The sequence below is a fragment of the Heterodontus francisci genome, chromosome 14 (genome assembly GCF_036365525.1).
Source record: "Heterodontus francisci isolate sHetFra1 chromosome 14, sHetFra1.hap1, whole genome shotgun sequence".
Taxonomy (NCBI): domain Eukaryota; kingdom Metazoa; phylum Chordata; class Chondrichthyes; order Heterodontiformes; family Heterodontidae; genus Heterodontus; species Heterodontus francisci.
The window spans coordinates 55250643-55265790 of record NC_090384.1 but is presented as its reverse complement, the minus strand read 5'-3'; the positions used below and the strand labels follow the sequence as shown (position 1 = coordinate 55265790).

Below are 15148 nucleotides of genomic sequence, written 5' to 3'. Positions count from 1 at the left end.
ATAGTCACATACCAGTAGGCTGTTAACTAAATCTGGGTCATTGCTCATTACCAAATATAATTAGGCCTGTCGTACCCCTGCCCCCCTCCCTCATTGGTTGTAGGACATATTGTGGAAAGCTCTCCTGAACGCGCTCTGGAAATTAATTCTTTCTGACATGAGCTTGTCTGCTTATCACAATTGATATGGAAGTTTAAAAATCCCTACTAAAGCCTTTACTATATCTTGTCTTTACATCAATACATCCTGCCACTTCACAGTTGTCAGCAGAGTTCCTACACACAAGTCTCACTACAGTCTTAAAGTCTTTTATTAATTCTACCCCTAAAGTCTCCACTATCTGTTTACTTCTCATTATATCCTCTCCTTTCATAGAAGTAGTTTCATAATCAATAATACTACTCTTCCACCTCTATCATATTCCCTATCTTTCTGTAGAACTTATAACCTGCTTCAGTTCTCAGTTCTGACAGTCTTGCAGCCATGTCTCAGTAATGGCTACCATGTCATACTCTCTAAATAAATTTGCACCTGCAATTCATTCATGTTGTTCCTTATACTCTGAGTTTGTATAAGAACACTTATTTGGGTCCTAACCTTTCCTGCTGTTCTAATGTTGTTTTTCTCACACATTTATTTATTAATCTCCTGATTTAATGGCTTTACATCTTTTAGTTGTCCCTTTACATGTAGTGCCTAGCATAATTTCTGACTATTCTATTCTCTACCTTTTTATTTGTTTTAGAATTATTATTTCTACTAGTTTTTCCACCTGACCCCTATCCCTGCCACCCCACTCCAGTTTGCTAAAATTACAAGTTTAAAGTTCTTGTGATCACCCCTATATCTTTGTCCCAGCCCAGTTCAAGTGGAGTCCATTGCAACAAAACATTTCCTTCATGTCCCAGTACTGTGCCAGTGTCCCTTGAAATGGGACTCTTCATTCCCATACCACTCCTTCAGCCATGTATTCACCTCCCTAATCTGCTTATCCCTCTGCTAATTTTCACATGGCTTTGGTAATAATCCAGAGGTTGTAACCCCTGAGGTTCAGTTTTTTCATTTCGATCCTTGTCTACTCCTTGGCTATGTTGTTGGTCCCAACAATCAGATCACAGTGACTGGATCCTTCCCCCTTCTAATGTCCTTTTAGTCCAGTTTGAAATGTCTCTCATCCTGCTCACCTTGGCACCAGGTAAGCAATATAGCACGTGGAGCTGTTGATCCTGCTTTCAAAGCATGCTATCCGTCCTCCTAATTATTGAATTCCTTACAAGTAGCACATTATGTTTCCCTACCTCCTCCCTTCTGCTTCAGGGTGCTGTGATCAGCATTCTGGCTGTCCTTTCGACACTTTTTATCCTTATCTGCACATGTGACAAGTACATTGTATCTATTGGAGAGCATCAGTTTCTGGGTAAGTTCTCTGTATCAGCTTGCTTCTGCGTACTCCGTAAACTATCGGTCACGCTTAACCAATTCTGATTCTGGACCTCTCTACACGGTGTGCCTGAGCTCTGGAGCAAACTCTCCAAATACTCCTCTGCCTCCCTTATGTGTTGGCAGTTTAGATTAGAGATACAGCACTGAAACAGGCCCTTCGGCCCACCGAGTCTGTGCCGAACATCAACCACCCATTTATACTAATCCTACACTAATCCCATATTCCTACCAAACATCCCCACCTGTCCCTATATTTCCCTACCACCTACCTATACTAGTGACAATTTATAATGGCCAATTTACCTATCAACCTGCAAGTCTTTTGGCTTGTGGGAGGAAACCGGAGCACCCGGAGAAAACCCACGCAGACACAGGGAGAACTTGCAAACTCCACACAGGCAGTACCCGGAATCGAACCCGGGTCCCTGGAGCTGTGAGGCTGCGGTGCTAACCACTGCGCCACTGTGCCGCCCAGTGTCTTCAACTTGCTTCCAGCTCAATGATTCTGAGTCAGAGAGATTTGAATGGTGTCATCTGCTGCAGACATGTCAATTCAGGATAGTCTCACTGTCCACAAGCTCCCACATACTGCAGTCCTGGCAACCTGTGCTGCCATATCTTAGTCTTATACTGTGATAATATTGAACTCAAGTCTATGAGTTGATCTTGGTTTTAGCAACAGCCAGGGTCCTGTTAAGATACTTCAGATCATTTCACATCAAAATAATACCTGGTTTGCATATGGGAACACACAATTTCTTGATTTTTAACTGACTAAATATTAATTAGACTAAAAAAACCTATGAAAACTGAATGAAATGTTTTGTTAGTCTCACCTTTTCACCTCTGTGGCCTAGGTTTGAATTTAGCCAAGTATAATGAGTCTTTTTGGAAGTCTCAACTTAGCTGCTTCCAGGCCACAATGTAAAATTGCCCATAATTTGGAATAAGTTGAACAAATAACATAGCAGTTCTACCTGACAAACTAATCTGGAATTCTAGGCATTGGAGTGGGGGAATTCAGAGATTGGCTAATATTGAAAGTGGCAGAAAAGGCAAAACAGGGTCTGGAATCAAACCGAAGAACGTGGATGATCAGCATCAATCCATTCTGACCAAAAGAAAATGTCAGTTGTTACTATCATGGATATGAATTAGTGAGCTAATTGACCTTGACATGAAGTATAATAAGTAACGGGGAATGCAAGAATTTTGCCTTTAATTTGAGCTCTTTGGATATCAGTATTCAGTATGCATAAAACCTTCTGTGCAAATCCTGATTTACAGTACCATTCTTACTAGATCAGCATATAATAGATAAGTTATTCTGAAATTCCAGTAGATGCACAATTTTATTCGACTTCAGAACCTTTTGCTTTTCCTGCATCATGGATAACAATAGAAAATAAAGGTAGAAGCAATGCTCTGTTATTGTCTGAAGCATTAATTTTTTGTAAAATTTGAACAGGTTAATTTTAATAATGAACAGTCCCTATGTATTGGTTATTGAGCCCTATTTAATAATTTGATGTACCTTTTTACTCAATGTATTGTTTAACAAACATTTATTAATTAACTAACCCTATTCCCTAGGTATTGGTTATCCAGCACTATTTAACAATTATTTAACATTGGTTATTGAGCATTACTTAAGAATTAACTAACTTTATTCCCATATGGATTGATTATTGAGTCCAATTTATTAATTAGCAGCCAACATGATCTCTTATCTATTGTTTATAGAGCCAACTTAATAATTAAATGTAACATTATTCCCCTATCAATTGTTTACTGAGATCTATTGAACAATTAACTGTAATGTTATTCCCTAATGCATTGGTTAGCGAGCCCTATTAAATAATTAACAGTTGTTTCAGGGCTTTTGCAATTAGCTAATGAACTACATTGAGAACTGGAATAGCTTGGTGATGTGTGAAAAAGGAATGAAAGTTAAGAAATAGACTGAGGCCAACTGAACTTTAAAATTAGATGTCACCTCCTGTTCCCTCCATCCTATTCTCAAAAAGAACTGATCATCCAACTTCCCCTCCTGGTCCCCATGTTAGCCAATATTGTAAAAAGATCTTTCTCTTTAGATGTTGTCCTCTTTCCTCTAAATCTGCCATCATCGCCCCCCTCCTCAAAAAAACAACCCTTGATCCCACTGCCCTTGCAAACTACCATCCCATCTCCAACCTCCCTTTTCTTTTCCAAGTCCTTGAACGTTTGGCACCTTCCAAATCCATTCCCATCTTCCCCGGAATGCCATTTTTTGAATCCCTCCAATTGGGTTTCCGCCCCTGTCATAATACCGAAACAGCTCTTATCAAAGTCACAAATGACATCCTAGGTGACCGTTACAAAGATAAACTTTCCCACCTCATCCTCCTTCATTTGTCTGCAGCCTGGTTCCATTCTTCTTACCTATCTAATCGTAGCCAGAGAATCACCTGCAATGGCTTTTCTTCTGCTCCTGTACTGTTACCGCTGGTGTTCCCCCAAGGATCTATCCTTGGCCCCCTCCTATTTCTCATCTACATGCTGCCCTTAAGAGACTTGCCTTAGTGGAGTCACAGATGTAGATCCTGAGGAGGAAAAAGGTGGCTATTATTGGTTACTTTCATGCCTGGAGTTAACACCAACAGCTTTGGATCATAAGGAAATTGTCTTTGTAGTGGAACATGAAGCTTTATCCAATCCTATTAAACAACACCTACGGTTAACACTGTCCGATATGTTAAAATGGTACAAAACCCTAATTACTCTGGAATCTAGAGTATTTAGGAAATGAGAACTGAATTTATCACATTATCTACAAAAATGTCTGCAGAAGATAATCTACACTTGAATGCCTGTTTTCAGTCCTTTTCTTTCCATTGTAAATGGACCTAGATGGGTAAATGGACCAGACCTTTGGTTTCAGAGGACTAGAGTTTGCCAAGTGTTGAATCATTACACTTTGGTTACTTCCATTAAGTTTTGCATGCCAAATGAGGCAGGATCCCAGATGTGGTGCTTGAAACCATTAGTAAAAGCTCGGAGAAATGTCAGGAGCAATTGCTACTAAAATCACCCTTCTGGGTGCAGTTGTTTGCCATGCAGAGCTGCTACCTTTAGGGCTCTCCCAAAACACAATCTACCTTTTGTAAACCCATATTGACTGCGTTACCAAAGGTTTTTTTTTATACTCAGAACTCAGAATTCTGTGTGTATTAAAAGCTAAGAAAAGGATTTTTGCTCAGCAGAAGACACCTGCAGATAGTTGGAATTTCTGCAATGTTTTTAAAGGAAGTTTGTAAAAAAAATTTGAACTTTATAGGTTCTTTGAAAGGAAGTTGAACTTGTACAAGGCTAGGACAGCAGGCAATTTCAAGGAAACCACAGGGGTTTGACCTCTTTTCATGGGTAGCTTTTAAGTGACAGGGGGAGACACTGTGTCTGGACATGTGACCATGTTCAGGAAGGTTCTTTTATAACTTTGAACCCTTTAAAAAGCCAGTGAATTGGACAAAGAGCAGGAATTTGAAATCTTTGTTTTGACCTGCCTGGAGCAAGAGAGGACGGCCCAGAAAAGTGTTACCTCTCTCTATAAAGGAGATTTGCATCTCTGTAAAGAAATCCTACATCTCTTGAGAAGAAACCCTGCATCCATTGTGGTTCCTGCTGCCTCCTGTGCGCTAAGAAATCCTGATATCTGACGCATTCTTCTACTGCTAGACTGTTGCTACATCCGTGATGGAAGACCTATGTGACGTCTGCCGCAGTTTAATTGCCGTGAATGCCTACCTATCAGACTGTTCATCAATCTTGCTTGGAGAGACTTCACGTGACATCGGACTACTCAACTCTGGAACACTTCACTGTACTGAAAACATCCTACCAGAACATGTTAAACTTGATCATTTTTATTATTCCTTCTATTCCTAAAATAAAATGCTGTAAACCAAAATCCTTTTCCTCCCGGTTAATAGTTTTTTTTTAAATGTATATGTGTGTACATGAGGGTTAAGGAAGTAAGGAAGTTTTTCATATATATAGATTTATCTTGTTAGTAGTTAAGACTTTTTTTTTCCTAATACGTAATTAATGTTATTTAAAGAAACCTGGTTTGGTGTACTTTATTCTGGGGGACAAATAAAATGTTTATTTGGCTATTCTTCAGTCGGTGGGAAACTTTATTTGATATGCTATGACCTATGGAGTAGTGGGACTGAATTAACAGTGCATTTCACAAAATCACAGAATCGATACAATGCAGGAGGAGGCCATTCGGCCCATCGTGTCCACACTGGCTTTCTGAAAGAGAAATTCCCTCAGTTCCATTCCCTTGCTGCCTTCCCATAACCCTGCACATTCTTCCTTTTCATATAACTGTCTAATTCCCTTTGAATGCTTCAATTGAACCTGCCTGCACCACGTTCTCAGGCAGCGGATTAAAGACCTTAACGACTCGCTGCGTGAAAAAGTTTTTCCTCATGTCACTTTTGCTTCCCTTACCAAATACTTTAAATCTGTGCCCTCATTCTCGATCCTTTCACGTGTGGGAACAGTTTCTCTCCATCTACTCTGTCCAGCCCCCTCATGATTTTGACCACCTTTATCAAATCACCTCTCAGCCTTTTCTTCAAGGAAAACAGTTCTAACTTTTTTATTTTTTTTTTTAACTTCTCCAATCTATCTTCATAACTTGGTAGCAGCTGTCCAGTAATTTCATCCTGTATTATAGACTGTAAAAGTTTATTAATAATCAAGACTTTAATTTCCTTACCTTTTATCCCTTTCTTAAACAACAGTATAGCATTTGCTGTTTTCGCGTTAACTTGGAAGAATTCCCATCTCCCAAGATTTTTAGCGCCTTCCCCTAATCCTTTCAGTATTTTGGGATGCATATCATCTGGGCCTGATGACATCTATTTTTAGTCTTTTTTTAATGGTATCCCGTTGAATATTTGAGTTGTGGCTCTTGCACAGCCTCCAAACACTCCTTCAGTCCTACCTTTGTTTCTAGCGACCCCAGCTGTACCATATGAGTATACTAACCAAATTTTCCAAATTAAACAATTTAATTTGTCAAAATTATTTAACATACATTTAATAAAATGTTGAGACAAACTACCAATCTGCAGAAAATAGCACTAACTCATTATTTGCATATTCTGTTCTGTTTTAAGGTTTGTCAGAAATGCCACTGTCGGAAATCAAATGCAACCCAACGCAGCCAGAAACAAAGTGACAACTTTCACTGTTTTACTGACTGATTATACACCTCAAGAAATTGAAGTTAAGTGGTTCAAAGGCAAGCAGCCCTTCACAGGACCGGTGGCTAATACAAAGACTGAAATTGCTGCAAATGGTCTCTTCTGTTCAGTAACAAAAATAGAATTTTCTCCAGAACCATCTGATCGGGACATACTAATCCGATGTCGGGTTATTCACTCAAAAACTAAAAAAGTAACTGAAAAGGAGATGCATTTGGTATTTTAAGGTAAATGTAAAGATTTGTTGCACCTGTTTTGTCCAAAGGACAATTTTACATGGTCCAAGTTTTACTTTAAATTGTTCCCACACAAAAGTTAAACTACATCATTATACTTTTAACATTTGTTTTACGAAGCAGGTGGATATTAAAATGAGAAAGCTAGCTTGAAATGTTTAGCCCATTTAAAACTGGGATTCAGGTTATCTATTTGGAGATTGACAGTTTTTGATTCCACTGGCTCAGTGGGCAACTATACCACCTATTGTTGTAATGAGCAATTAAAATCAGGGTATCCTAGAGTCAATTTTCAGATTGTGTTGAAAAAACTATCCTTGGCTGAGTTAATTCCAAGAATGCTATATTTCATCTGTGTACCCCCTGGGCTAGGGAGGAATTTTCATTTATTTTATTTATTTTTTACTTAGAGATACAGCACTGATACAGGCCCTTTGGCCCACCGAGTATGTGCCGACGAACAACCACCCATTTATACTAATCCTGTATCAATCCCATATTTCCTATCACAACCCCTACCACTATTCTCCTACCACCCACCTACACTAAGGGCAATTTACCTATCAACCTGCAAGTCTTTGGCTGTGGGAGGAAACTGGAGCACCCGGCGGAAACCCACGCAGTCACAGGGAGAACTTGCAAACTCCACACAGGCAGTACCCAGAACTGAACCCGGGTCGCTGGAGCTGTGAGGCTGCGGTGCTAACCACTGCACATTGATTATTATCCAGTGGTTCCTACTACTGAATGCAGTTGGATGAAGACAGGATTATTTCCGGCTGTAAAGCTTTTCACAGGGAAATATGCCAAAATGTCATCTGGCCCCACACATACAGAGTGGTCACGTGGGTGAGCTGACATGGCTGCAGGTGCTTGTGGAACTTCATCATACCAGATGTACTATTTTCAGGACAGAAACAGATGGGTGGAAAAAAATGGAGATGCGGAATTTAGAGGTTCGTTCAGAAAACTGTTAAAATGCGCTCTGAAATGGTATATTAAGAGGCAAATCACATTGTAATGTTTCCCGATCATGTTTATAAACTGCTGAATTGTTAGTGGATTTTTATTTTTCTATAATATATGGATGATAGTGAAATACAAAATTATGGAATGTTGTCATGTAAAAAGATTATTTTTCATTAAAACAGTGACTGTATTGTGTTGTGCTAAATACAAAAGTGGTAAATGGTGATGCATAAGTGAAATATATACCATTGAAAATATTGTTTGCTTCCTTATTGACAAATAGCTTCTTTACAAATGTTTGTGCCTTTAGAGCCACTTTGGTGATGTAATTTTGAATTGTCCTGGGTGACACCAAACATTGGGTAAACTTGTTCTGATTATTTATTTTGTATATTTCTCCTGCACCCTGTCCATGGCATTGATGTTTATCCTAAAATAAGGCAGTCAAAATTGGCATTATTCTAATTATGATTTATCCAGTGTCTTGTATGGGTTTAGTATTAACTCTGCTTTTTATGCTGTTTCCTATTTACAAAACTTTTCCACTTTCATTAGTGTTTATTGACTTGGCTTCCCATTTCAAACCATTTGTCTATCTGAATCCCTAAGATACTCCAGTATTCTAGAACTGTATTGAGAGCTGGTCAGGAGGATGTTTAAGGGTTAATTTCTATCCAAAGTCTAGTTTTTTTTCTTCAGTTTAATTAAATTCTTTCAATTCAAATTACTTAAATTAAGTTAAGTTATATTCCAGCTTTAAAACCGGGGTGCACAAGCTCTCCAGGAGGAGCTGCAGCTAGTTACTTAGGTAGCTGGCTTAAATTGGTTTTCAGAAGCTTGAATTAGTTTTTCAGAAAGTATTAAAGCAGGGCTTCCTCAGTGCAATTTGGTCTGCACTGAGTGCTGCTTTGAGTGCACAGAGTGTAAAGTGGGAGTTTGATGGGTGAGGGAGTTCGGTGAGGGAGGTGCTCCTTCTACCTTTTGTCAACCTCCAGTAGCTGGCTTTTACTTCGGTACAGGGAAAGAAGCTGATTGGTGAGTAATTGGTAAGTTATTGTGCTTATTCTAATTGTAATAAATAGCTTTTAAAGATACAGTATGGTGGGTCAGCTTGGCTAAGTGGAATGTACATCCTGTAGTATGTGGGCGGTCATGGACACACCATGTGTCCCAGATGAACACATCTGCAGGAAGTGTCACCGGCTGCAGAAGCTTGAGCTCTGGGTTTCGGAACTCAAGCAGCGGCTGGAGTCACTGTTGTGTATTCACAAGGCAGGGGATTATGTGGAAAGCACGTGTAGGGAGGTGGTCACACCATCGGTTAGGAGCTTGCAGGCAGAGACGGAATGGGTGACTGCCAGGTAGTCTAAGAGAACCAGGCAGGTAGTGCAGGAGTCTATCTTGCTAATCGGTTTTCCATTTTGGATACTGTTGAGGGTGATGGTTCCTCAGGGGAGTGCAGCCAGAGCAAACTCTGTAACATCACTGCTGGCTCAGCTGCACAGGAGGGGAGGAAGAAGAGTGGAAGAGCAGTATTGATAGGGGATTCGATAGAGGATCAGACAGGCATTTCTGCGGCAGTAATTGTGACTCCAGGATGGTGTGTTGCCAGGGTCAAGGGTGTCATGGAGCTGCTGCAAGACATCCTTCTGGAGGAGGGTGAACAGCTAGAGCTCGTGGTCCACATTGGTACCAATGGCATACGTAGTAAGAGGGATAGATGAGGTCCTAAAAACAGATTTTAGAAAGTTAGGAAGGAAATTAAAAAGCAGGACCTCGAAGACCAGTAATCTCAGGATTACTCGAAGACTTGAGCTCCAGAACTTGCTGCGCCCCGAGCCAAGCTGTTCCAGTACAGCTCCAACACTGACATCTACCCAGCAATGTGGAAAATTGCCCAGGTATGTCCTGTACACAAAAAGGTTATAAAAAGCAGGACAAATCCAATCTGCCCAATTACCACCCCATCAGTCTACTCTTGATCATCATTAAAGTGATGGAATGTGTCATTGACAGTGTTATCAAGTAGCATTTGCTCAGCAATAACTTGTTCACTGACGCTCAGTTTGGATTCCACCAGGGCTACTCGGCTCCTGATCTCATTCCATGGTTCAAACATGGACAGAAGAGCTCAATCAAGAGGTGAGGTCACAATGACTGCCCTTGACATCAAGACAGCATTTGACTGAATATGGCATCAAGGAGCCTAGCAAAACGAATCAATTGGAATTAGGGGGAAAACTCACTGCTGGTTGGAGTCAATCCTAGCACAAAGGAAGATAGTTGTGGTTGTTGGAGGTCAATCATCTCAGCTCCAGAACATCACTGCAGGAGTTCCTGAGTTAGTGTCCTAGACCCAACCATCTTCAGCTGCTTAATCAATGACCTTCCTTCAATCATAAGGTCAGAAGTGTGGATTTTTGCCAACGATTGCACAATGTTCAGTACCATTTACGATTCCTCAGATACTAAAGCAGCCCATGTAGAAATGCAGCAAAACCTAGACAATATCCAGGCTTGGGCTGAGAAGTGGCAAGTAACATTCACATCACACAAGTGCCAGGCAATGATCATCTCCAACAAGAGAAAATCTAATCATCTCCCCTTGATGTTCAATGGCAATACATTTATTGAATCCCCCACTGGGGGTTACCATTGAGCAGAAACTGAACTGGAGTAGTGAGGTAGTTCAATCTGAAGCCAGGGTGTTCAATTTGAACAAAGGAAATTATTACGGTATGAGGGGCAAATTGGCTGAGGTGGATTGGGAAAATACATTAAAAGGTATGACTACATTGGCAATGGATAGTCTTTAAAGAATTATTACATGGTTTACAGCAACTATACATTCCTTCAAGGCATAAAAACCCAAAAGGAAAAGTCAGTCAACTGTGGCTAAGAAAACAACTTAAGGATTGTATAAGATTAAAAGACCTATAAAGTTGCCAGAAATAATAGTAAACCTGAGGATTTTAGAATACAGCAAAGGAGGGCCAAGAAACTGATGAAGGGAGAATAGAATATGAATGTAAACTAGCACAAAATATAAAAACAGACTGTAAAAGCATCTATAGGTATGTAAAAAGGAAACATTTGGCTAAGACAAATGTGGGTCCATTACAGGCAGAGTCAGGAGACTTTATAATGGGGAATAGAGAAATGGCAGAGAAGCCAAATGATTAATTGATGTTTGTCTTCACTGAGGAAGATACAAGAAATCTCCCAGAATTAGGGAGCCAAGGGACTAGGGAGAATGATGAATTGAAGGAAATTAGTATTAGTAAGAAGGTTGTATTGGAGAAATTAATGGGGCTGAAGGTTGAAGTTCTACATCCCAGAGTGTTCATGGAAGTAGCTATGAAAATAGTGAATGCATTGGTGATTATCTTTGAAAATTCTATAGATTCTGGAATAGTTCCTGCAGATTGGAAGGTTGCAAATGTCACCTCAATATTTAAGAAGGGAGGGAGAGAGAAAACGGAACTACAGACCTGTTAGCCTTACATCAATAGTAGGGAAATGCTAGAATCTGCTGTAAATGATGTGATAAATGGACACTTGGAAAGTAATGATCTGATTGGACATAGTCAACATGGATTTATGAATGGGAAATCATGTTTGACGAATCTGTAGGTGTTTTCTGAGGATGTTGGTAGAATTGATAAAGGGGACTTGGTGGACGTAGTATACTTGGATTTTCAGAAGGCTTTTGATAAAGTCCCTCCACAGGAGATTGGTTAGCAAAATGAAAGCACATGGATAGAAGGTAATATACTGGCATGGATTAAGGATTGGTTATCAAGCAGAAAATAGAGAGTAGGAATAAATGGGCCATTCTCACGTTGGCAGGCTATGACTAGTGAGGTACCGCAAGGATCAGTACTTGGGTCCCAGCTGTTCACAATATATATCAATGATTGGGATGTGGGGACCAAATGTGATATTTCCAAGTTCACGGATGACACAAAACTAGGTCGGAATGTGTGTTGTGTGGAAGATGCAAAGCGGCTTCAAGGGGATTTGGACAGACCTAGTGAGTGAGCAAGAACATGGCAGATGGAATATAATGTGGAAAAATGTGAGGTTATCCACTTCGGTAGGAGGAATAGATGTGCAGAGTATTTCTTAAATGGTAAGAGATTAGAAAGTGTAGATATACAAAGGGACCTGGGTGTCGTCGTCACTAAGTCACTGAAAGCTGACATGCAGGTGCAGCTAGCAATTAGAAAGGCTAATGGTATGTTAGCCTTTATTGCGAGAGGATTTGAATACAGGAGCAGCAAAGTCTTGCTTCAATTCTATAAAACCTTGGTTAGACCACACCTGGAGTACTGTGTGCAGTTTTATTCCCTTTACCTTCGGAAGGATATTATTGTCATAGAGGGAGTGCGACGAAGATTCACCAGACTTGTTCGCAGGATGGTGGGACTGTTCAATGAAGAGAGATGGGGGAAACTGGGCCGGTATTCTCTAGAGTTTCGAAGAATGAGAGGTGATCTCAATGTAACCTACAAAATACTTAAAGGGATAGGTAAGATGCTTCCCCTGGTTGGGGTGTCTAGAACCAGACAAAATTTCAAAATAAGGGGGAAGCCACTTAGGACCAAGATGAGAAGTAATTTCTTTACTCAGAGGGTTGTGAATCTTTGAAATTCTGTACCCCAGAGGGCTGTGAAAGCTCAGTCATTGAGCATGTTTAAAACAGAGATTGACAGATTTCTAAACACCAGTGGTATAAAGGGATATGGGGATAGTGTGGGGAAAAGGCATGGAAGTCGATGATCAGCCCTGATTGTATTGAATGGTGGAGCAGGCTCGATGGGCTGAATGGCTACTCATGCTTCTATGTTCCCACTCAATTCCTTTTAACATATATATTTCTTCATATGTCCCATTAAAATTACCTCGAGTCCACCAAGGGTCTGTCTGCTTGTCTTCATTTGCATGCTACTGCTTGGCAACATCATCCAAAGCCAGATTCCACAGGTACACTAATAACACACAGCTATACCTCACCACCGGTATTGACCCCTCCACTGCCTCTGTAGTCAAGAGTATTTGTCTGACATCTAGTCCTGAAGGAGCTGCCATTTTCTCCTGTTGAACACTGGGAAAAACCAAAGCCATCCTCTGTGGCCCCAACCACAAACTAGAACCTTTGTCACTAAATTCACCCCTCTCCAGCAACTGTCCCATGCTGAATTGGACTGCTCACAACCATGGTGCCTTATTTTACCCCCAATTGAGCTTCTGAACCCATATCCTCTCCATCATAAAGGAATGTATACTCCTGCCTTCACCCCTGCCTCAGTCCATCAGCTACTGAATCCCTCTTTGTGTTGGTGCCAGCTCCAGACTTGGCTATTCCTATGCTCTCCTGGCTGACCTATCTAGAATCCTCAATAAACTTCATGTCATTCCAAAAATCTGCACATATCCTATTCTGCACTGTTCCCCTCAATTATCACTCATGCTGTCTGACCTGCTTTGGCTCTTTGTCTTGTAATGTCTTCCATTTAAAATTCTCATTATCAAATGTTCATATCTCTTCATGGTGTCTCCACTGTATATACTGCTGCAGCCCTACAATCCTGCCATGACTTTACTCTGACATAAGTGCATGTTATCCTTCCTCCAGTTCCTTCACCCCACTACTAGTGGCTGTGCCTTCTGCCATTTCGGCCCTAAGCTCTGAATTCCCTCCTTTGACCTCTTCACCTCCCTCTCCTTTAAGACTGCCCTCAACACCTGTTGATTTAACCAAGCTTTTAATCATCCCTCCTGCCTAAATGTTTTTTTTTCCCAAAAATATACTTTATTCATAAAAATCTGTTAAAAAAAAAAATTACAAAACAGTTCAAAACAGCAACAAGTTGACATTCCAAAAAGTGCGAAGGAAATCAGTTTTCTTCGATACAGGAGTGAGTTGCCTCAAAACCCTTCCATTCCATTTTACATGCCATGTACATTTTACTGAAAAACCAAATTTTGTGTATACAGCCCGAGGGGTTTCCATGAGTCTAACCCCTCAGTTCACTTTGGTGGGAGGACTTTACACAGTGGTCTTTCCCCACTAAGCCTTTGCAGTGCCTGCCCCAAGCTTTAGTACGTCCCTCAGCACGTAGTCCTGGACCTTGGAATGTGCCAGTCTGCAACACTCGGTCGTGGACAACTCTTTGCGCTGGAAGAACAGCAAGTTTCGGGCAAACCAAAGAGTGTCTTTCATCGAGTTATTGGTCCTCCAGCAGCAGTTGATTTTTATCTCGGTGGGCGCCCCGGGGAACAGCCTGTCGAGCACAGACTGCTGTATTACAGAGCTGCTTGGGATGAACCTTGACAAAAAACCACTGCATCTCTTTCCACACTTGCTTTGCAAAGACACATTCCAGAATGAGGTGGGCAACTGTCTCTTCCCCACCACAGCCACCTCGAGGGCAGCGTGCGGAGGGGGTGAGATTCCGGGCGTGCAGGAAGGATCTGATGGGGAGGGCCCTTCCCACCACCAGCCAAGCTACGTCTTGGTGCTTGTTTGAAAGTTCTGGTGATGAGGCATTCTGCTAAATGCCATTGGTCGTCTGCTCGGGGAACCATCCGACAGGATACACCATCTCCCTTTCCTGAAATGCCTTGAGGACATTCCGTGCAGACGACTGCCTGATGGATTGGTGGTCAAAAGTGTTTTCCCACAAAACCTTGCCCACGAAGGATAGGTGGTATGGCATGGTCTAACTGGATGGAGCGTTCCGCGGCAATGTGACCAGACCCATCCTTAGCAACACCGGGGACAGATAGAACCTCAGCACGGAGTGACATTTGGTGTTTGCGTACTGGGGCTCTACGCACAGCTTGATGCAGCTGCACACAAAGGTGGTCATCAGGATGAGGGCGATGTTGGGTACATTTTTCCTGCCCTTATCCAGAGGTTTGAATATCGTGTCCCAACAGACCCAGTCCATTTTGGATCTCCAGATAAAGCTTGGGCGACTGCCACGGCGCAGGATTGTGGTATGGGCCAGACCTGCACCACATACAGCAACAATGTGAGCGCCTTGCACCTGATGACCAGATTCTTACCCACAATGGAGAGAGATCGGTGCTCTTACATGCTCAGTTTATGGTGTACCCTGGCTACTCGCTCCCTTCAGGTTTTGGCACATGCCTTGGCCCATCCGAACCATATCCCCAGCACCTTCAGGTAGTCTGACGGTGAAGGGGACAAAGGATCGGTCAGCCCAGTTCCTA

The 15148-nt window shown here is 41.4% G+C and overlaps 1 protein-coding gene and 1 long non-coding RNA gene across 5 annotated transcripts in view; one reads left to right on the top strand and one right to left on the bottom strand.

Annotated features, from left to right (window-relative positions):
- LOC137377048 (uncharacterized) overlaps positions 1-10187 on the top strand; it is a 51077-nt gene extending 40890 nt beyond the window's left edge. Inside the window, exons 10-11 of one of the 4 annotated variants that reach the window (XR_010976352.1) lie at positions 6615-6928; positions 9987-10187. Coding sequence is in view for 1 of the 4 variants with exons in the window: in XM_068046244.1 (XP_067902345.1) it covers positions 6615-6676 (62 nt within the window). In the remaining 3 variants the exon portion in view is untranslated. Of the gene's footprint in view, positions 1-6614; positions 8171-9986 lie in introns of those variants that run through there. The other 3 variants (XR_010976351.1, XM_068046243.1, XM_068046244.1) reach the window with 3 other exon arrangements.
- The window catches only part of LOC137377049 (uncharacterized), a 36386-nt gene that overhangs the window by 13898 nt on the left and 7340 nt on the right, over positions 1-15148 (bottom strand). The gene's annotated exons all lie outside the window — the stretch shown is intronic.